General features: G+C 38.0%; 1 protein-coding gene across 6 annotated transcripts in view; it reads right to left on the bottom strand.

Annotated features, from left to right (window-relative positions):
• BRWD1 (bromodomain and WD repeat domain containing 1) overlaps positions 1-24,391 on the bottom strand; it is a 147,538-nt gene that overhangs the window by 16,987 nt on the left and 106,160 nt on the right. For 4 of the 6 annotated variants that reach the window (XM_066370173.1, XM_066370174.1, XM_066370178.1 and 1 more), the window contains exons 33-40: positions 22,309-22,381; positions 20,647-20,688; positions 17,705-17,851; positions 16,765-16,917; positions 10,469-10,635; positions 5,392-5,618; positions 3,146-3,310; positions 528-1,421 (exon numbers count right to left, since the gene is read on the bottom strand). In XM_066370173.1, the coding sequence (XP_066226270.1) occupies positions 528-1,421; positions 3,146-3,310; positions 5,392-5,618; positions 10,469-10,635; positions 16,765-16,917; positions 17,705-17,851; positions 20,647-20,688; positions 22,309-22,381 (1,868 nt within the window). The remainder of the gene's footprint in view (positions 1-527; positions 1,422-3,145; positions 3,311-5,391; positions 5,619-10,468; positions 10,636-16,764; positions 16,918-17,704; positions 17,852-20,646; positions 20,689-22,308; positions 22,382-24,391) is intronic. The other 2 variants (XM_066370175.1, XM_066370177.1) reach the window with 2 other exon arrangements.

Genomic DNA, 24,391 nt, shown 5'->3' with positions numbered 1-24,391 from the left:
GCTCCAGAGTTATCACTAAAATTGACAATAAGACTAATAATAGTCCCTATCTCATAAAAGATATGAAGACTAAACTGATTAATAAACAACAGACATTTAGAAAAACTTCATGATACACAGAACATCTCAGCAGCTTCTCTGGTAGCTGTTATTATTACTTACCACATTCCTTTCAACCAGTCCTAGACCATTTTCTTTCCTCTTCTCAAACTATCATCATGACAGTTTATAAATGGGCTTATCTCTGCTTTTCTTAAACCCATCGTTAATATAATATCCCCATTATCAACAGAAGAAGTGAAATCTTTTAATAGAAATAGTTAAGGCTGAGATTGCCTGTTATGTGAATAAAAACTAAATATACCAACAGTTATCTACAGACATAGATATATAAGGGATGCACAGAAAAGACTAATGAGTAATGCATGGGGTGGAGAGAAAATAGCTGGCAAAGGGAAGTCTCGGGCAAGAAAAAGGAATGCTATAAGGAAAGGACAAGAATAAATCAGTGAAATGTTTTCAATTACCTTTCATAAAATTGTTTGGTTTCTCTTTCATTTTGTCATCCTCTGAATCCAAACCAGTCTCAGATACATGAGCTGAGAGACAGGGGGACCCAGCAACAGCTTCACACTTCAAATTTGCCGACATCAGGTTTGTTTCTCTTTTGTGACATCTATCATCTCTATCTTCTTCAGATTCAGAGTCCTCTGAATCACTGAAGATCATTGCTTTTTTAAGTGAAGAAGCATTCTTGAGACTTGTGCTGTATTTCCTACCAGCATATTTTTGGGGTTCAGAATCTGCTCCCTCCTCTGCTCCTGAGATGCTTCCTGTCTTAACTTTCTGCCCAGACATTGATGGGCCAGTAGTTCTGTTATGTCCATTATCTGAACCATGACTTTTAGAGTCTTCCTCAGAAGACTCTATTTTAAGAAATTTTGTTTTAGAAGTTGTTGGCATATGGGACTTGTAACCATTAGCATGCCAGTTTTTCCAGACTACCTGCAAGTCACTTTCTGACTCCGAATCTCCATTGGCAGTGCTCTGGGCAGCATGACAACTGGACACTGGTGATGGCTGGTTTTGATCTTTTAGCTCCTCTTCATCAGTTTCTAACTTGAAGCTTTGATCATCTTCAGAAGTACAGAGTAACTTTTTCCTAGCTATAGCAGAAGCATTGCGATGAGGCAGCTTGCGGCCGGAGCAGACACTTTCAGAGCTGGAATTCTCCTCGACATCACTCATGAGCTTTATCTTGTTGGCAGCCACAGCAGCACACTTTCGTAGCACTTTCCGGTTGTTGCCAGCTCGGGCTTTTAGACTTTCACCAGTCTCCAATGAATTGTTATCAGAGTCACTTAAATAGACTCTCTTTCGAGTGGCTTTTCTGCCACATCCATTTTCTAAAGAAACTGGACCTTAGAAATAAAGTAACAATAAGATTAAAAAAGCCTTCCTTATTTCATTTTTTAATGACATTATTTTAGTACTGATGTTCCTTATATTTTACTGCCAGAATAGACTTCCTTTCTAAATCTAAAAGGCCTACAGGATGAAACAGAAAAGACAGCCCAGAAACAAACCTACACATATATATGGTCAATTAATTTACAACAAGACAAGAATACACAATGGGGAAAGGACAGACTCTGCAATAAATAGTGTTGGTAAACTGGACAGCATGTGTAAAAGAATGAAACTACTATCTCACAGCACACACAAAAATTAACTCAGAAGAGATTTAAGATTTAATATAAGACCTGAAACCATAAAACTCCTAGAGAAAACACAGGCAGTAAGCAATGTGACATTGGCTTTAGTGATGAACTTTTTAATCCAACAATAAAAGCAAAGGCAACATAAGCAAAAATAAACAAGAAGGATTGAATCATCAAACTGAAAGCTGCACAGCAAAGGAAATTATCAACAAAATGAAAAGACAACCTACTGAATGAGATAAAATATTTGCAAACCATCAATATGATAAGGGGTTAATATCCAAAATATATAAAGAACTCATATAATTCAACAGCAAAATAAAAATCCTAATTAAAAATGGGGAAGAGGACCTGAATAGATATTTTCCAAAGACAAAAGATAGATGGCCAACATGCACATGAAAAGATGCTCAACATCACTAACTATCAGGGAAATGAAAATCAAAACCACAATGAGGTATTATTTCACACCTTCTAGACTGGCTATTATCAAAAAGGCAAATAACAAGTATTGGCAAGTATGTGAAGCAAAGGGAATCCTTGTGTACTGTTGGTGGGAATGTAAATCAGTGCAGCCACCATGGAAAACAGGATAGAGGTTCCTCAAATAATTAATACTAGACTACCATATGGTCCAGCTACTCTACTTTTGAGTCTTTATCCAAAGAAAACAAAACAATTCCAAAAGATCTATGCACCCAATGTTCACTGCAGCATTCTTTACAATAGCCAAGATACAGAAACAAGCAAATTGTCCATCAATAGATAAATGAATTAAGAAGATGTCATATCCATGTACAATGGAATACTATTCACCATAAGAATGGAACATTGCCAATTGCAAAAGCATAGGGACCTTAAGGACATTATGCTAAGTGAAATAAGTTAGACAAAGAAAAACAAATACTGTATGATTTCACATATATGTGCAAGCTGAAAAACAAAAACAAGCTCATAGATAAAAGAACAGACTGGTGGGGGTTAGGAGGCAGAGGGAGATGTGAAATGGATGAAGGGGATCAAAAGGAACATACTTCCAGTTATAAAATAAATCATTGGGATTTAATGTATAGCATGGTTACTATAGTTAATAGTGTACCGCTAATTTGAAAGCTGCTAAGAAAGTAAATCTTAAAAGTCCTCATATCTCAAAAAAAAATGAAAAATTTCTGTAACTACATATGGTGATAGAGAGTGACTAGACCGTGGTCATTTCACAATGTATACAAATGTCAAGTCATTATGTTACATACCTGAAACTAATACTTATATAATATTATAAGTCAATTATAACTCAGTTTTTTAAAAAAGCCTAATAGACATTTAATCGTATTTAGATGTAGTAAGTCAATAAACCATTCCATGTTTAGTGTTTGAATTCTCTTGCTATACATTCCTCCAAAGCACCAATGAGAGTCTCTTACCAGTTTTTCTTTGAGCAGCTCTGGTTCTGGTCACTCTGATACTGCTGCTTCTGGCCAGCCTACCACGCAAGGAGGATACACAAGTTCTTGAACTCCCTTTGCTTTCCTCTGAACTATTTGAAGCTGAAGATGAAGAGGTACCTAAGGAATCTTCCATTTCACTTTCTAAGCAAAACAAAGTATAAACAGTTCACTACATATATTCTATCTTAAGACACATAAGCAGTTATTTCGTAACAAAAAACTTAAAGCAGATTCTTAAAATACTTAAGAGTATATTTTTTAAATTGTTCAAAAAAACAGCTGATAAAATTATGGTATTAAAGGTATATAATCAGCATTCCGAATCAACTTTTTTATCTTATTTCTGAAAGTAACATTACTCCTAGTTTGAATTCAGAAAATACAGTTTATATATTTAGTAAACTTCCATTTAAAAATTTAATTAGCCTCACAACCCACTTCCTTCTGTTTTACGAAATGGACATTTCCAACAGAAAAGACACATTTCAAACGTAGAATTTCAAGTCTAGCAATTCTCTCTTGTAGCCCTTCCTAACAATATAGTTGTACCTTTCTGCTCAAGAATGGTCATTTCTACATACTTTAAAAAAAAGGGAAAAAGTGAGATAAATAATTTAAATATTATAGGTCATTTGCGCCCTCTATTCCCAAAAAAACAAGTACAGGCTCCATCCAGTGTGAGCACAAGAAAGGAAACCCAACTTTCATGTTCTTTCATCCAGACTCATTTTTTATATGCCCATCAAAGAATGAAAACTTCCAACAAAATGAGTTGGAACATACCATTAAAAGACAAAATTTTATACCATAACATGACCCAACTCGATGTTAAGAAAGTGGCTGTGTTAGAAAAATGTTGGTCACCAAACTATGTTTCTTCCTTTGAAATTGCTCTGCTGTTTGTCTGCTCTGACTGTTCCTACTCTATTCCACTATTCACTCCCATTGACCAGTTCCAGATTCTTCTCCTTCCCTGCATATCACTGCCAAATTGATTTACCTTCTTAAAACAGAATTCATCATGTGACTCCCTTACTCAACAAGGGACCCAATAAAGTAATCCAAACTCTTCTGCAAAGCTTGCCATTCACCTGGTAGTAATCTACCTGTTTGATACTATTATTTTTAATTGCAACAGTAATTGCTACACTATCATCACAGTTCAACAAAGTCACTCAGAACAATACCAAAGTACATAAAAACCACAGCCTCATTCACACAATACTAACAAAGGGTTAGCATCAGCTAGTTATGCTACCAAATAGCAATAACATAATCAGGTTAGAATTTCCTAGGTTATCAGCTTTAAACTTACATTACTACCATGCCTTTTATTTTTTTTAATTTAAAGAAGTAAATGTCAAATTTTGCATACATGTGATATGTACATTACATTATTTAAAATGTGTAGGACTCAAGTTTGCATAAAATGTGGTAGTACCATTTGCAGCAAACAGTACTTATCAAACATATTCTAGTCTGACCTGTGGTGGCGCAGTGGGTAAAGCGTCAACCAGAAAATGCTGAGGTCGCTGGTTCAAAACCCTGGGCTTGCCTGGTCAAGGCACATATGGGAGTTGATGCTACTGGCTCCTACCCCCTCTTCTCTCTCTCTCTCTCTCTCTCTCTCTCTCTCTCCCTCTCTAAAATGAATAAATAAAATCTTTTAAAAAAAAAGTAAAAAAACATTCTAATTGTTCTATATTTGTAACTTTTGTCTCTTGAATTTCAAGTTCCTTGAGTTATGAAGGCCATGTCTTATGTATTCTTTTTTTTGTACTTTTCTGAAGTGAGAAGTGGGGGGTGGCAAACAGACTCCCACATGCACCCGACCAGGATCCACCCGGCATGCCCACCAGGGGGCGATGCTCAGCCCCTCTGGGGCATTGCTCTGCTGCAAACAGAGCCATTCTAGTGCCTGAGGCGGAGGCCATGGAGCCATCCTCAGCGCCTAGACCAACTTTGCTCCCATGGAGCCTTGGCTGCGGGAGGGGAAGAGAGAGAGAGAGAGGAGAAGGGTAAAGGTGGAAAAGCAGATGGGTGCCTCTCCTGTGTGCCCTGGCCGGGAATCAAACCCAAGACTTCCACATGCTGGGCCAACGTTCTACCACTGAGCCAGCCAGCCAGGGTCTTATTTATTCCTTCTTATAAACCCATAGTAACTAGCAGTGTTACACATTTGAGCACTCAGCAGTTGAATAACATAATGTCCCACTTCTCACCAGATAACAGAGAACCATTCATTAGAGTAAGAGGTCTATTTCTTCTCATTCTTTCTGATGATCCTGTTGAATCTGAAGAGTCACCAGAAGTAATGCCCGACGAGACACTAGCACTTGTCTTGTGGCATGCAGAACAGGCTGCCTGGCTTGAGGTAGACTGGGCAGGAGAATCTACCAACTCAGAAGTTACCCTTGTCTGAGGTTTTAAACGTTTCTGCTTGATGTTTCTGGTCAAAGATATAAACAAAGCAAACAATATTTAACAAAACAAAACACCTAAATAAAGGTATATTATTAACTTTAATCTGAGAATAATTTTAGTGCAGAACATTGAAATATTTGTTTTTAACATTTTATTCTGGCATGGATTATTATCAATACTCTTACTCTGTTATCTGATACTGTTCCATTACAAATTAATGAACAAATGACCCAAGTAACAGAGTTATAGAAAAATCACACTGAATACCTCAGGTTCTTTGTATTAAAAGCTTAGGAAAGCCAACATTTATGTAATACAGGCATTTTTCACATTATGGATCTGAATCTCAGTCTGAACCAACTTCCTCTCCAGTCTTATTTATGTGTCTAAACACAGTATAAAATTAAGAGGAGAAATCAACAAAACCTGAAGGCAAATAGGGGGTTGGAGGAGGTAGGAAAGGGTAAAGGAGGGATAAATGGTCATGAAAGGAGACTTGACTTGGGGTGGTAAACATACAGTATAATGTAAAGATGATGTATTACATAATTGTACCCCTTATACCTATAACTTGATTAACCAATGTTACCCCAATAAATTCAGTTTAAAAAAAGAACAGAGAGGCAAAAAAGAGATCAGAACAAGCTCATTTTTTTAAGACCAAATTGTTTACAGCTAAATGGCAATTCACTATGTTTAGCCCCTGAGCCATGGATTATGGGGGAAAACAATGCAAGTTTAAAACAAGATAATCTTTGGATGTACATACAGATCTGGGTAATACCCATGTTAAGATAATCCCAGTTTCCTTTAAAACAAAAAAATAAAAGGCATTTGAGGAGTTCTAAAGCATTTGAGCTAAAGGATAACTACAATTCTTTAAAGCAGTAATTGTTTATAACATCATAATTAAGAAAATTCATGGTTATATCAAAAATTTAACTGCCATTAATATCAACTGTAGGGCAGACCAGTAAACACAAAAAGAAATTATTACAGGTTTATACTTATCATGACACTTGATACGCTGGTAACACCTCAAAAGTGAAAGTTTTCCCCTTTTATCCTACGTTCTTCTAAACTGTTAAGACTTTCTTGGTTCAGAGAAAAAGAACGAGTTTTTAAATAAAATAAAAACTCACACAGTAACAGACAAATCCAAACTGAGGGTCATTTTATAAAGTAAGTGAACTACAGTCTTAATATCTACCAATAAGACAGAGGGTACAAACAAAATTTCAGATTAAAAAAGACTAAAGAGACAGAGCAACAAAATGCAATGCATGATCTAGATTAGCGGAAAAATGCCCAAGTACATTATTGTGTCAAACTATAGAAATACAAACAGGGTGTGGTTAGAACCTGTTCTCAGCAAATCCACACCAAGTATTTAGGGGAAGTATTTCGAATGATTTAAAGAAAAAAAATGTTAACAGAATATCAAGAGTATACAGGAGTTCTCTAAATTATTCAACTTTTCTGTAATTCTGAAATTATTTCAAAATGAAAAGTTAGAAAAAGAGGTGGGGGAAGACTCAGTCTGTGTACCATTGATACTTGAATTACAGGTTGCAAAGCAAATAAATAGGCCATTTACTAAATGAGTATGTCTATCTGTTTGTTTCTTTTTTTTATATTTTTCTGAAGTTGGAAACGGGGAGGCAGGCAGACAGACTCCCGCATGTGCCCGACTGGGATCCACCCGGCACGCCCACCAGGGGGCGATGCTCTGCCCATCTGGGGCATCACTCTGTTGCAACCAGAGCCATTCTAGCACCTGAGGCAGAGGCCACAAGAGCCATCCTCAGCGCCCGGGCCAACTTTGCTCCAATGGAGCCTTGGCTGTGGGAGGGGAAGAGAAAGAGAGGAAGGAGAGGGGGAGGGGTGGAGAAGCAGATGGGCGCTTCTCCTGTGTGCCCTGGCTGGGAATCGAACCCGTGAATCCTGCACGCCAGGCCGACACTCTACCACTGAGCCAACCGGCCAGGGCCTGTCTTATCTGTTTTTAATGAGGCTCTCTCATTCCAAACATGGGGGACAGAGATTCAATAAAGACTTAAGCAAATCATCTCCCCCAAAAAGCAATATGACTGGCAAAATCATCCAAAACAACCACTTCAGAACTCGGTAAAACAGAGGCATGTAACAAATTAAAAAGTGTTCAAGAAAATCTCCTGAACCCAAGTAAAACAAGTGGCATCTCTGGCATTTTAACTTGGGGCTGCTCCAAGTCACACACACACACACACACCCCAAATTCTGTGACAGGACAGCCCTGAGGATCAGGGTTAGCAGGTGGTGGGAGCTGACCTGGCAGGGGCACTCCATACAGAAGCTACAAGCCCAGGAGTACTAAACCCACCACAGGCCATTCAGTAAGGTCAACTGGGCCTGAGGCTGTGTAAGGGCTGGAGCAAGAAAGATTTCAGCCAGAAGTGTAAAAAAGAGATATAGTGAAGGAGTTTTAGAGTCTTTGAAACATCTTGGGGATGTGGAAGGTTCTACACATATTCAAGTAAAACTGGAGAGAACCCAGTTATTACTCATCCTTGGCTGACCTTGCGACTCTTATGTCTGGGTAAAATACAAGCAAAAAGTGAAGTCTACCCTACCTCACACACTTTCAGAAAAGGGGGAAAAGGCTTACCTAAAGTGTTTAAGCACATATTTCTGACCATTGGGCTATGCTGAGCCAGGGAAGACATCTAGAGAAACGGCTCAAAAATTTTTTTTCTTAATTTTTTAAAAAGCAGCAGAGACTTTAGTGACTAAATACTGTGGTAAAGACAGACTCTACAAAAACTGGCCTCATCAATTCACTAAACAAAACCAGCAGTAACCTTTATCACTGCTGAAGAAGGATCAGCATCCAGACTTTGTATAATATGTTAACAACAAACAGCAACAACAAAACCTGGGACAGATGCGACTTCAAGAGTTGCCATATTACGTTATTAAATATGCCCAGCTTAAAAAAAAAATTACAAGATATACAAAGAAATAGGAAAGTTTGTCCATGAACAGGAAAAAAATGCCATCAATAGAACTGTCAGAGGAGGGTCTAGATCAGGGGTAGTCAACCTTTTTATACCTACCGCCCACTTTTGTATTTGTTAGTAAAATGTTCTAACCGCCCACCAGTTCCACAGTAATGGTAATTTATAAAGTAGGGAAGTAACTTTACTGTATAAAATTTATAAAGCAGAGTTACAGCAAGTTAAAGCATATAATAATAATTACTTACCAAGTACTTTATGTCGAATTTTCGCTGTTTGGCAGAATAAATCTTTATAAAACAACTTACTATAGTTAAATCTATCTTTTTATTTATACTTTGGGTGCTCTGCTACCGCCCACCATGAAAGCTGGAATGCCCACTAGGGGGCGGTAGGGACCAGGTTGACTACCACTGCTCTAAATAAATAAATAAACAAATAAAAGAAGAGAATATCAGAGACCTGTGGGAGACCATTAATCACACCAACACGTGTAAAATGGGCACCCTAGAAAAATGAAAAAGGCAAAACACACACACACACACACACACACACACACACACACACACACACACACGAGAAATAAAGGCTGGAAAACACCCAAATTTGATTTTTTAAAAATTTACATGGCCACAAAGCTGAACGTGTTTATCCAAAAAGGACTAACTCAAGGAAATCCACACCTACATGCATCATATTTAGTTGCCAGATAAAAAGAAAATCTTGAAAGCAGCAAGAGAAAACAACTCCAAATACATAAGGGAGGGACACCTCACTAAGATTAACTGCTGACTTCTCACCAGAAACAGTGGAGGTCAGTAGGCAATAGGGTGAAATACTCAAAATGTTGAAAGAAAAACACTGTGCTAAGAATTCTATATCCAGCAAAATAAGTCTTAAATAATGAATCTGAAATTAAGATGTTCCCAAATAAATAAAAACTAACAGTTAACTGTTACCACATCTCCCTTATGAGAAAAACTAAAGTATTCAGGCTGAAAGGGAGTGACACCAAAGGGTAACTCAAATCCAAAAAAATAAAGACCACTAGAAAAGATAATTACATAGGTAAATGTAAATGACAGTATAAATATTTGATTTCTTAATTGATTTAAAAGACAACTGCATAAAATATAACAAATATGTGACCAGTATGACAAGAATAGCACGAATGGGGTGAGGGTATTAAGGAACTAAACTATAACAAAATTCCTGTCTCTATGAGAAATAAATAATATAAACCCAGGAGACTATTTTGAATTGAAATGCATAGTGTAATCCCGAGAACAACCATGAAGAAATTCTATCAAGGGTGTAGTGCACGTTCAAAATATACATGGAAATAAACTAAACATTGAATAACTCATGGTGCACATCCCATTACTTTACAATACCGTAAATCTGACAGTAATATATGCTACATAGTCAAAGAAGGCAAAATAAAATTAATCTTAAATTACTAAGAGAACAAACATTGCATTTTCTATTTCTTTAAGACAAATTCTCAGTAAAAAATATGGGATATTATATACCTAATGGACATTTTCCCATACACATCAAATGCTCAATGTCCATATATAATCATTACTTTACTCTATGCATTAAAAACCAAGTTTCTTATGCAAAAAAAGGTTACTTTATATAATCCTTTATAAAATTTTTACAACTGATGATTTTCATTGAATGCTTATGAATTTATGTAATTACAGATCAATGCATCAGCTCTTACATACACAGAATGCTATCAAAAGAACTATTCTTTTCTGAATATACTGTACTCTAAAATGATTTAAGAATTTTTAGCATAATAAAACTAAAAATGTTCTCACAACCTGAAAGTTAACAAAATTGCATACAAAGCTAGCAATAACCAAATCACCTGATTCTTTTATTAGCCTGATTGACACGATTATAATTTTGCTGTCTCTTGAACCTCTGGCTTCTTCGAAGTTTTTCATTGAATTTTTGACCAATTTTAAAATCAGAGGAGATTTTCTTCATTTTTTCTTCAAATAAGGCAGACAATCTCAAGGTCATACTGTAAATCTGCAAGAATATGAAAGCAAAACTATAACCAAAAAATACCTTTAAAAATATTTTTCTAAATTAAGATTGTAATCATTGAGGCTACTTGCACTCTATTACATTACTGTTATAGATAATGGCTGTGACTGACTTCACCTCTCACCCCTTCCCTTCAATGACATCTGCAAGATCTGCAAGAAAAGAGGAAGTGTCTTGGTTTTTTCTCACTTCCACATCTACATGTACAAACCTAAAAAAGTCCCCCTTTCTGAAAGTCAGATGGGAAGCTGGTTGGATTTTAGACTGCTACTTAGGCAACAAAGGGCAATGTCTCCTTGAGGCAAGGAACTTCTATACCAGTGTCTATTTGAAATGTGACTGCCTTTGAGGCCACTCAGATCTAAATATGAATTGCAGACAAAAGAATACCTGCTTCCAGTAGGAGGAGGAAAATATGCCTAAAACTTTAATATATATGAAAGATTGTTCTAACAATTTTTATAATTAAATAACATCTAATCTATAAAAAAAACCCTGCATTGTGATGTTAAATGCTACTATAAAGTAACATTTGGTACAGTTATATTATTTACTTGTCCACAATCATTCCTGAAAAAAAGTTCAAAAGTCTAATGCTCAGATAGCTAATTATCAGTCACTCTGATTCATGGCAGAGGAGGGTGGAAGGGCTCTACCACTAGAGAACCTTTTAAAAAAAAAAGTATGTGAGATAAATAAATTTCCTATATGCTTCATATATATGTATATAAATATATATGTAAAATGAATATATGTGAAATCTGTAATCTCTGATAGGATCTTTAATATGATCTTTAACAATTACTTACAATATTCTGTGCATATATTTAATTTATTCTTTCCATTCAAACCTAAGTCTAGCATAAGTCACCAATTTTAACGATTTTTTTCAGTCATACTATTTGAAACCTGATTATCATATCACCATTTTCATGTTTTCTCACCTTTTATATAAAATTCAGTAATACATCTGAACCAAAAATAAACATTACTTAACAAAAAATGGGTGCTCCTCAACATGAAGATGAGAATGTGTGAAAAACCCATTTAGCATCACATATATGGCGAAACACTAAAAATCTTTCCCTAAATCAGAAATAAGACAAAGATGCCTACTTTCACCACTGCTATTCAATATCACACTTTAAATCCTAGCCAGAGCAATTAGACAAGAAAAAGGAATAAAAATCATTCAAATTGGAATGGTAGAAGAAAACTATCTCTATTCACAGATGACATGATTCTATATAAAATGACACTCAAAGATTCCACAATAAAGTTATTAGCACTAATAAATGAATACAGCAAAATTACAGGGTGCAGGCCCTGGCTGGGTGGTTCTTCCCAGCATGCCAAGGTCACAGGTTCAATCCCTGGTCTAAGCACACACAACAACTAAATGGAACTAAATGAAATAAGTTGATGCTTCTTTCTCTCTCCCTTTCCCTCCCTTCCTCGTTCTCTCTCATTCTCTTTCTCTCTCTCACAAATGGGGGGGAAAATTATAGGGTACAATAACAACACACAAGAATAATGTGTGTTTCTGTACACCAACAATTAACAATCAGAAAAAGAAATTAAGAAAGCAACTGCATTTCAAATACCATCTAAAACAATAAACTGGGAATAAATGTAACCAAGGAGGTATTAAGTCATCACTGAAAATTACAAAACACTACTGAAAGAAATTAGACCTAAATAAATGGAAAGACATCCCTGTTAAGAAATAGCAAGACTTAACACTGTCAAGATGTCAATACTGCACAAAATAATCTACACATTCAATACAATCTCTATCAACAACTCAAAGGACGTTTTCAGAACAGCAAAAGCTATTCCTTAAATTCACAATGAATTGCAAGGAATCCTGAGGAAACAAATCTTAAAAAAGAACAAAGTGGGAGGACTCACACTTCCTGATTTCAAAACTTACTACAAAGTAACAGGAAATAAACACTGTGGTTCTGACATATAGACAAACAGATGGACATACAAACACTTACATATAGACTAAAGAAACAGAACTGAGTTCAGAAATAATTCCATATATTTATGGCCAAACTGATTTTCAAAAATGGTGCCAAGTTCATTCAATGAAAAGAAAATAGTCTTTTCAACAGATGGTGCTGGGGAAAATGTATTTCCATCTTACACCATATACAAATATTAATTCAATATGGATCAACAACTTAAAAAGAAAAGACCACAAAACTCTTATAACATATATATAGGGGTGAATCTTGATAACACTGGATTTGGCAATGGATTCTTAGACATGAAACCAAATGCAAAAGATATTAAAAAATAGATTAACTGGACCTCATCAAAATGAAAACTTTTAAACATCATAAAACACTATGAACAAGTGAAAAAGACAAACTATAGGATGAGAGAAAAATGTTTTAAAAACATTTGACAAAGGTTTAATATCTAGAATATATTAACAAATTTCTACAACTCAACAACAAAAAGAAAAAACCCAATTAGAAAATAGACAAAGCACTTGAATAGGTTATTTCTCCAAAGAAGATATAAAAGTATCCAATAAGCATATGAAAAGACACTCAACATTAGTGTATCAACTACATTTTCTTACTTCCTGTATATTCTTGATGTTATGGGCATTTGGAAACTTGATCCTGGAAAGACTGCCCCTCCCATGGCTAGCTAATTCCTAGAGATAGCAAGGAATCTCTTACAAGCAAGCCTTTGATATACAAAACAATCAGTTCAGAGTTCAAATCCCTAACTATCTTCTCTATCAAACTGTCACATACCAAGCCAATATTCCATTCCCCCTATCCTAAATCACCGCAGGGCCAGCAACCAGACATCCAGAAACCACCCCTGTAGGCCAAAGCTATGGGAAATATTCAAGCTAGCCAATCCAAAACTATTTACTTTGCCCTGCCTTGTCTTCCTGTGAAAAACTCAATACTATCAATTTAGTACTATAATCTTCCCTTTCCTCCCCTCTGTTGGCTGGTCCATCCCAATATGACCCTACAGGTGAGTCATGCCTCCTTGTGCCCAGGGAATTTCTTTCTTCATGGCAGTCGTTTCCATATCTGATTAAAATAAATCCCAGGTACAATTTGTAATAAGTCATAAGAGAAATGCAAATCAATACCACAATGAGATAATACTTCACACTCACTAGGATGGTTACAACTAAAGAAAATAACAAATCGTTGGCCAGGATATGGAGAAACTGGAATCCTCATACATTGCTAGTGGGAATGCAAAAATGGTGCAGCCATCATAGAATGCAGTTTGGTGGTCTCTAAAAAAGCTAAACATCCAATTACCATGTGAACTGGCAATTCCACTCTTAGATGTATATATACCCCAAGGAAGTTGAGGGCAAGAACTCTTAGATATTTATATCGCAATATTTGCTGCAGCATTAATCACAATAGACAAAAAAGTAGAAATAATTCAAGTGTCCATCAAGAGATTAATGGATAAACAAAATATCATATACTCAATCCATAAAATGGACAATTATTCAGCCATAAAAAAAAAAAGTTCTGATAACATGCTACAACATGAATGAACTTTTAAGGAATTATGAAATACATCAGACACTGAAGGACAAATTGTATTATTTAACTTATATAAAATATCTAAAATAAGAAAATTCATAGAGATGGCAAGTAGATTAAAGGCTACCAAAGACTGAGAGAAAGGGAGAATTCTTGCTTGGTGGTTACAAAGTTACTGTCTGGGGTGATAAAAGAGCTTTGGAAATAGGCAGCAGTGATGGTAAAACAACACTGCATGTAATCAATGTCACTGAATTGTAGGCTTGAAATAGTTAAAATTATACATTTTATGTTATAAATTTAACTACAATTTTAAAAACTTCATAATATACCAAAAACTGTTAAATTCTACATTTTAAAATGGTGAGTTGCATGGTATGAATCCTCAAACATGTATTTTTAAAAAAAATTTAAAAAGACATGAATGAAATTTTCTTTTTATTTTTTTAAGATTTTATTCATTTTAGAGAGAAAAAAGAGAGAGGGAAGGGGTGAGGAGCAGGAAGCATCAACTCCCATACGTGTGTTGACCAGGCAAGCCCAGGGTTTTAAACCAGCAACCTCAACATTCCAGGTCAACACTTTATCCACTGCACCACCACAGGTCAGGCGAAATTAATTTTCTTTACGGAAAGAAACAGTCTCACAAATGGTGAATAATGACAACAAAGCTTGAAAAAATTTAGAATTGAATGTTAAACTGATCCAACAGCAATGTGGATATTGAATGCAATGAAAGAGTTCTCATATTTGACAAAATTTGAGAATGAATAATGCAGGAGGAGTCTGATAATAAGTAATGAGGGGACAGTAAAATTGAGACAAAATGATTAGGAGTGAGTCACTCATAATAGAGAAAGTGCTATAATATCAAGCAAGCACTTTACTTTAAAATATTCTCAAATTATAGCTGTTCTTTTAAATTACCCAGCACTTTGGTCACACAGGTTCGTAATGTTTGTGAAAACTCCCTGACAGTAGTTGTGCTTTTGGAGTATTATGCTTTAGCAAGTTTTGAAAAGTTAACCTTTTAACAAAGATTCAGGAACGTACTCCATACTTGTATTTTTTTTGTATTTTTCTGAAGCTGGAAACGGGGAGAGACAGTCAGACAGACTCCCGCATGTGCCCGACTGGGATCCACCCGGCACGCCCACCAGGGGGCGACGTTCTGCCCACCAGGGGGCGATGCTCTGCCCCTCCGGGGCGTCGCTCTGTTGCGACCAGAGCCACTCCAGCGCCTGGGGCAGAGGCCGAGGAGCCATCCCCAGCGCCCGGGCCATCTTTGCTCCAATGGAACCTCGCTGCAGGAGGGGAAGAGAGAGACAGAGAGGAAGGAGAGGGGGAGGGGTGGAGAAGCAGATGGGCACTTCTCCTGTGTGCCCTGGCCGGGAATCGAACCTGGGACTTCTGCACGCCAGGCCGACGCTCTACCACTGAGCCAACCGGCCAGGGCATACTTGTATTCTTAAATGATTAATCAGAAAGCTTATGTGCTTCCTCCTGGATCCAAAATATATTAGTTCATATTAGCAGTCCTACCTACCCCATCAGATTTTCGTTTTCTTACTTTTAATAGTCCTCCAGCTCTATCAATAAGTTTTCAACCTAGTTTTTAAGATTGCCATATATGTAAGAATATAGATTTTTCTCATTCTACATATCAAATGTATAAAACTTGCTCCCACCAATCCTCATTTGTTTATAAAACTTTAGGAAAGAAACACAATTGTTGTGAGATAGCAATAGCAGAATATGAGCAGTGCCTGACCAGGTGGTGCTGCAGTGGGACAAGGTGTCGGACTGAGACCTAGAGGACCAAGGTTCAAAACCCCGAGGTTGCTGGCCTGAGCACAGGCTTGCCCAGTTTGAGCACTGACTCACTGGCTTGAGCATGGGATCATAGACATGACCCCATAATCGCTTGCTTAAGCCCAAAGGTTGCTTGCTTAAGCCCAAAGGTCACTATCTTGAAGCCCAAGGTTGCTGGCTTGAGCCCAAGGTCGCTATCTTGAAGCCCAAGGTCACTGGCTTGAGCCCAAGGTTGCTGGCTTGAGCAAGGAATCACTTGCTCTGCTGTACACACACCCCCACCCCACGCCCGGTCAAGCACAGGAGAAAGCAGTCAATGAACAACTAAGGTGCCACAATGAAAAATTGATGTTTCTCATCTCTCTCCCTTCCTGTCTGTCTGTCCTTAACTGTCCCTCTCTGACTCTCACTGTATCTGTCAAAAATAAAAAAATTAATATATATATATATATATCATGAGCAGTGGCTAGTACTATTCCCAGTAGCAGTCTTGGTTCTAACCAGGTAGCTCAGTTACGAAAGTATCATCCCAATAGGCCCAATCTATAGGACTGATCCCTAGTCAGAGAACATACAAGAATCAGGGAATGAAAAATAAATAAGAACAACAAATCAATGTCTCTCTCTCAATCAATTAATCCATAGTAGTCTTGCTCTACTCACTTATGTTTAATGTTCCAACCTCTACCAGCCAGCAGGAAAGTAACATTTACACATATATTTTTTTCTTCTTATAAACCACTTTTTAAGTTACCTTTGATCTTTTGTTTGGTGTGTATGCTTTTGCATTGCTAAATATCAACCGAATGTCTTTGCAAAATTCCAAAGGGCTGTCATAATTTCCCGCTTCTAAAGTTTCCCTCACTGTTCCAAAATCCATTGGAGTATCTATAATGTCTCTGTAGTCCTAGGTTTTAAAAACAATAATTAGTTCAAAGATTTCATTCCTGCTTTTAGAACTGTAAATGTATCAGATCTTTAAAATATTTAAAATTACAGAAAAGAAAAAAAATTAGAAGGAACTTAAGACTCAATAATTTTCTTTAAAAGACCCAGGCATAGATACAAGGTAAAAAATAAACCAAAATGTTATACTTGGTAGCAGGACATGGACTAGTTTTATTTTGTTGTTTTTATCCCCAAATTTCAAGAGTTTATTTAGAAAGTTACAAAGGTAGTAGAAGTAAGCCAACTGGGCTGTGCAGGCTCAGGAAACAAGGTACAGAAGCAAAAGAAAGGCCGTTGGAGCTCAGGAGAGGGAAGGCATAGGTAACTTGCCTTGGAGGGGGTGGAGGAGATGAGGAGGAAAATGGAAAAGGCATGGCCACGCTCCCAGGAGGGAGAGTTGGACATGCACTGGCTTATAATTCCTTCTTTACATCTTCTGTAATTTCCAAGCTTTCTATAGTATGTTTGTGCTTTATGATCTTTTTTCTAAAAAGGTCATTTTCCATTCCCCTATTACTGGAGTGAAGACAGACACTTTTAATCCAAAGTATAGTCTTCCTGTATAGGCCTACTTAGATAATAGGCACCAAGTAGAAGTCTCCCATTATTATATAACAAGAGTTAACAAAAAAAGCTAACATGAAGCCTAGTCATCTTATCCTTTAAAAGTTTAATTTCAAATCTCTACCCCAATCTCCTATACACAAAATAAGACAAGCCCAAACACTGAAACAATGGCAACTTACTGGATATTCAACCAAATCAACAGGTTGTCTAAATGGTTCAGAATCTTCACATTGAAAAATTAAGTTCACTAGTTCCTTACACTGTTTCTTCCAGTTGCTTTCAACATAGTTGGTTGCTTTGCTGCTCCTTTTTTTCCAATCATGGACCTAAAAATATATTCATAATATTAAAATATTTTCAGTGTTGGAAAAGTAACACTATAGTATATATGGTATTTGATCTAGCTACTTGGAAAAAAATCATTTTTCTGTAAAAATCCAATAACTACACATCTGTTACTCTAGAAACACTTTTCATTCCAGCACTTATTTCCTACTTGTAGAAAATGTGGTCTGACCTGTGGTGGCACAATGGATAAAGCATCGATCTGGAATGCTGAGGTCACTGGTTCAAACCCTCCAGTTTGCCCGGTCAAGCACATATGAGAAGCAACTGCTATGAGTTGATGCTTCCTGCTCCTGTCCCTGCCTCTCTCTCTATCCTGTCTCTAAAAATCAATAAATAAATTCTTTTTAAAAAAATTGTGTCCACAAAATTTGAAATATCACATTAGACAATGTGGTAGGCAGAACAATGACTCAAAGATGTCTACATCCTGGCCCTGGCCGGTTGGCTCTGTAGTAGAGTCGGCCCAGCGTGTGGATGTCCTGAGTTCAATTCCCAGTAGGGCACACAGGAGAGAAGCACCCATACGCTTCTCCACCCCTCCTCCCCCTCTCGCTTCTGTCTCTCTCTCCCTCTCTTTTTCTTCTCCCCTCCTGCAGCCAAGGCTCAATTAAAACAAGTTGGCCCAGGCGCTGATGATGGCTCCATGGCCTCCGCCTCAGGTGCTAAAATGGCTCCGGTTACAACGGAACAACGCCCCATATAGGCAGAGCATCGCCCCCTAGTGCGTGTGCCAGGTGGTCCCAGCCAGGGCACAGGTGGGAGTCTGTCTCTGCCTCCCATCCTCTCACTATAAAAAAAAGAAGCCTACATCCTAATCCCAAGAACCTGTGACCATGTCACTTTTCATGGTTAAAGGGAATCTGTAGCTATGACTGAAGGTGTGCTAAAGGTATGACCCTGAGATGAGGACACTGTCCTGGATTATCAGAGTGGGCCTAATAAAATTATAGGGTCCTTACAAGGAGGAGGCAGAGGCTCAGAGTCAGAGTCCAGAAGAGGTACACTGTTGACCTGAAGGTGGAAGAAGGGGACCATGAGCCTCTAGAAGCTGGAAAATACAAGGAAACAAACTCTACCATAGAGTTTCCAGAAAGAAACACAGTCATGTTGATACCCTGATGTTAGATCAGTGAGACCCATGTCAAAACTTCTAATTTACAGAATTGTAACATAATATTTTTATTATTTAAGCCACTAGATTTATAATTTGCTAACACAGCCATAGCAAACAATTTCTAAACAGGTACCAAACTTGGGAGAATTACATGAAAGTGACAAATCAGACCGCAGTAATTCAAGTCTAATTTTTCAACGTTATCTGAAGCAGGCATATTACGAAAATTGTTACAAAAAGCTTATGTCTAAGCAGTATTTGAATGAAATTAGAAATGTTAACATTTTGGGGCATTTTCAGATTAATAGCCTTGACTTTTAATTAACATTACATTAGAACTTTAAGAGTTCTGCAGGTGATACAATAATTCAGCTACCCAATATCCAAAATTTATTTCTATACATCCTGCAAGTAGTCTTCATTTTTAATAATTTTTTTTTCCTGAAGTGAGAAGCAGGAAGGCAGAGAGACAGACTCCCACATGTGCCCGACCAGGATCCAACCAGCAAGTCCATAGGGGGCGATGCTCTGCCCATCTGGGGCGTTGCTCCATTTCAACCAGAGCCACTCTAGCACCTGAGGCAGAGGCCATGGAGCCATCCTCAGTGCCTGGGCCAACTTTGTTCCAATGGAGCCTTGGCTGTGGGAGGGGAAGAAAGAGAAAGAAAAGAGAGGGAAGGGTAGAAAAGCAGATGGACGCTTCTCCTGTGTGCCCTGGCCAGGATCGAACCTGGGACTTGCACACGCTGGGCTGATGCTCTAGTGCTGAGCCAACTAGCCAGGGCGTAGTCCTCATTTTTAAAAATAGGTTCAGTCACCAACTGCTAGCTGACTTTTCCCATCCAAGGTCTCATCTTCTTCCTCTCCATTCCAAGCAAACACCATCCTTGACTAGGTTCCCATTCTTTACTCCTAGATTCTTACAATGAACCCCTAACTTACTTCCTTTACTATCTTCTTATCCCTCAAAATCCATTTCTCTATTTTGGCTGTGCAGTTGATTATTTACTTTAAATGAAAACTTTGGTTTTCACTATCACCATAATCTGCTCCCAAAATAAGTCAGACACAGCCACTTTGCTCATTCACATTCAACATCTATAGGCCACTGCCCTAACCATTCCGCCACACACCATACTTTCCTACTCTTTCAGCCTGGATCATAATATCCCCCACTTCTTTTTTTTCTTAATTTTTCCATTGATTTGAGAGAGAGAGAGAGAAAGAGAAAGGGGAAGAGGGTGAAAGGAAGAGAGAGAAGCCATCAACTCGTTGTGTCACTTAGTTGTTCCATTTAGTTGTGTACTCACTGATTGCTTCATGTATGTGCTCTGACCAGAGGGTCGAACCCACGACTTTGGGTGTGCCACATCAACACTTTATCCACTGAGCCAGCCAGCTAGGGCCATCCTCTACTTTTTGATTGTTCGAACTCAACTGTTCAAACTCGATCTCATTCTGAAAACATAATTCAAATCCCAACTCTTCCACTAAACTCTACCTAACTGTCCACCCTTCAGTGATGACTCCCCCTTTTCTCTTACAAAATATTCCATATCTATTACCAACATAACTTTTCAAAAATGGCACCTAAATCTTAGGTTGATTTTAAATAAAGAATAAGTAAACAACAAAGGTCAATCAGGAAAATTAACTTACTCTTCTTCTTCCAGAAGATGTTCTAGGAAGATCACTATCATCCTAGAAATAAAAATTAGAGTACCTTAAGTGTTAATATTCTCATTAGAAATATAATTATATTAATTTAAAAAGTATATGAAAGACAGGGCTATAAAGACAAGACTGTATCAGAGGATCTTTGTGGCACACAGACTCTGACAAACCAACCATTCTTAATAACCCTTTACATTCCCTAAGAACATGCATTAATTCCAAAAAATAGCTATAGAAAGCAGCTTTAAATTTGTGTTTTATCTCTATTGATAAACCCCAGAAACACAGCGTCTCCTATAATTCCTGTATTTCATACTCTCATTTTCTTATTCCCTAAATCTAGACACTTTTTTATTCAAGTATAAATTAGCATGAAAATCAATGAACAATAAAAAAAAGTTTATGTAGAGGCCCTGGCCAGTTGGCTCAGTGGTAGAGCGTCGGCCTGGCATGCAGAAGTCCCAGGTTCAATTCCCGGCCAGGGCACACAGGAGAAGTGCCCATCTGCTTCTCCACCCCTCTCCCTCTCCTTCCTCTCTGTCTCACTTCCCCTCCCGCAGCAAAGATGGCCCGAGCGCTGGGGATGGCTCCTCGGCCTCTGCCCCAGGCGCTGGAGTTGTTCTGGTCGCAACAGAGCGATGCCCCAGAGGGGCAGAGCATCGCCCCCTGGTGGGCAGAGCGTCGCCCCCTGGTGGGCGTGCCGGGTGGATCCCGGTCGGGCGCATGCAGGAGTCTGTCTGACTGTCTCTCCCCATTTCCGGCTTCAGAAAAATACAGAAAAAAAAAAAAAGTTTATGTAGAAATTACACTATACTGTTTTTATTTTTTTATGCTACACTTTCTAAAGACTATCTTCCATGCAACCATAACTGACAGCCTGATCCTGTATGAAGGGCAACATCATTAATATTTGTCTTACACTTCAAGACCACCTTGAGTAAAGGATTTTAGGATACTATGAGCATGGTAAACTTCATTAATTTTTAATTACAATTAAATCCAATTCTCAGATATTGGGTTTACAAAAATTATTTCCAAGGTACTTGTTTAAATACACCTTTCTCTAGCTAAACTTTAGAAAGAGAACATAGTTCACTCTTAATTCCCAGCCAGGGCACACAGGAGAAGCACCCATCTGCTTCTCCACCCTTTCCCCTTGTCTATCTCTCTATCTCTCTCTTCCCCTCCTGCAGCTAAGGCTCCATTGGAGACAAGGTGGCCTGGGTGCTGAAGATGGCTCCATGGCCTCAGTGTCAGGCACTAGAATGGCTCCAGCCACAATGGAGTAACGCCCCAGATGGGCAGAGCATCACTCCCTGGGGGGGCATGCTCAGTGGATCTCAGTCCAGGCACATGCGGGAGTCTGTCTGACTGCCTCCACGCCTCTAACTTCAGAAAAATTTAAAAAATAATTAAAAAAAGATATTCACTTAGACATATGATATATTGATATCAATTACTGACTATAACAAATTACATCACTATCTAGATAATTAAAAAATATATTTTAGCCAAGTGCCCTATTCTCAGAAGTTCATTGGAATATAGCAAGAATTGATACAGGCAATCAACACTTTTTACTTCACTCATTTTCAAGTTACCATTTGAAATTGAAAAAAATCATTGTAAAACTGACAAACTTCATACCAAAGCGTTGGCATTTTGCTCATCATTTTCAGAAGTGTTAGAAAATTCTGAGATATCTGTACAGTCTTGATTCCTAAAAAACAATTTTTCATTTTTTTAACAGTATGCAGACATTATTATTGTTGCCAAACATTTAAACTACAGGTTAGATAAGAACAGTTACTCAACTATGCATACCTTGTCAAGTAGAGAAATATCAGATTTTTACCCTCTACAAAAACAATTGACTATCTTAGAATATGGAAAGTTTGCTTTTCAGTTAACTATGTATGGAAATTTAGCTGATAATTTAGAAATAACATATATATGGCCTCAGCAGATGAATGCAAGGATGAGTTTTTCTAAATATCACCACTTAGTAATATTCGTGCAGTAAATAGCAATAAAATGGTTGATTTTTGAGATTAAAAAAAGGAAGTAGTAACTAAAGCAAATTACACCTTAACCTCATTGTAAACATTGAAAGAATCCTAAAGTAGAACTATCCAGGCATAAAGGAGATGAAAATGGGTCTATGATCTTCCTGAACAAAAAGAAAAGAAAGTTCTGGGAATGAAGTAGGAAGTCCAAGTCCTCCAGACATAGGACAGATTTAACCCAGGAAAGTTAAGAGAGCACACTACAATCAGTTATTCCCCAATTTGTCGCTACATATTGAAAATGATGGCACATTTATAAATTATCTTCTCTAATATATTATTCTTTTACAGAATTTTTATTGCAATGGCAAAAAAGCATATAAAACCATATAGCAGGCCCTGGCTGGTTGGCTCAGTGGTAGAGCGTCGGCCTGGCGTGCAGAGGTCCCGGGTTCGATTCCCAGCCAGGGCACACAGGAGAAGCGCCCATCTGCTTCTCCACCCCTGCCCCTCTCCTCCCTCTCTGTCTCTCTCTTCCCCTCCCGCAGCAAGGCTCCATTGGAGCAAAGATGGCCCGGGCGCTGGGGATGGCTCCTTGGCCTCTGCCCCAGGCACTGGAGTGGCTCTGGTCGCAATGGAGCGACGCCCCGAAGGGGCAGAGCATCGCCCCCTGGTGGGTAGAGCGTCGCCCCTGGTGGGCATGCCGGGTGGATCCCGGTCTGGCGCATGCGGGAGTCTGTCTGTCTCTCCCCGTTTCCAGCTTCAGAAAAATACAAAAAAACCCCAAAACTATATAGCAAAACTCACTAATTTTAAAAGCTACAGCCTGAGTGTCCAAAGTCCCACAGACTTTTCACTAGAACAGATTAGGGTAGACCTCAGATCCTGATCTCCAGGTCCATTTTCATCATCTAGTTCAAAACCTGCTTTCCTAATGCAGGGAAGGATGTGGAATATTCATGTGTGCACAAACACTCTCATAGCACACAATCACACAATCCAGAGATTAAAACTCAATCTAATCATGAGAAAACATGAAACAAAGCTAAATTAAGTACCTATGACAGAGTAATTGTCCAACAAAAATAATGAGGTCATATCCTAACCAGGCGATGGTGCAGCGGATAGAGTGTCGGACTGGGACGCAGAGAACCCAGGTTCGAAACCCCAAGGTTGCCAGGTGGAGCGCAGGCTCATCTGGTTTGAGCACGTCTCAGCTTGAGCCCAAAGCCACTGGCTTGAGCAAGGGGTCACTAGGGGTCACTCTGCCTGCTATAGTCTCCAGGTCAAGGCACATATGAGAAAGCAATCAATGAACAACTAAGGTGCCGCAACAAAGAATTGATGCTTCTCATCTCTCTCCCTTCCTGTCTGTCTGTCCCAATCTGTCCCTCTCTCTGTCTCTCTGTCTCTGTCCTTGTCACAAAATAAAATAAAAATGAAAATGAGGTCATAAAAGAAAGGAAAGACTGGGGAACAGGTTAAAGAAAATTAAGAAAACAAAACAATGAATATGTTAGTGATTCTGGATAAGATCCTAAACAGAAAAAGGACATTGATATAAACACTAATAAACCCAAATAAGTGCTAAAGCTAAGTCAATAGTATTTTACCTAAGGTAATTCCTTAGCATTCATTGGGACACCACAGGTAAGTAGAAAGTGTTAATCAAAGGTATATGTATAATGTGTGTGTGTGTTTAATATATAGCAACTGTCCACAGT

Source organism: Saccopteryx leptura, chromosome 2 (assembly GCF_036850995.1).
Source record: "Saccopteryx leptura isolate mSacLep1 chromosome 2, mSacLep1_pri_phased_curated, whole genome shotgun sequence".
Taxonomy (NCBI): Eukaryota; Metazoa; Chordata; class Mammalia; order Chiroptera; family Emballonuridae; genus Saccopteryx; species Saccopteryx leptura.
Note: the sequence above shows the minus strand (reverse complement) of the source record. Positions and strands in the feature narration are given on the sequence as shown.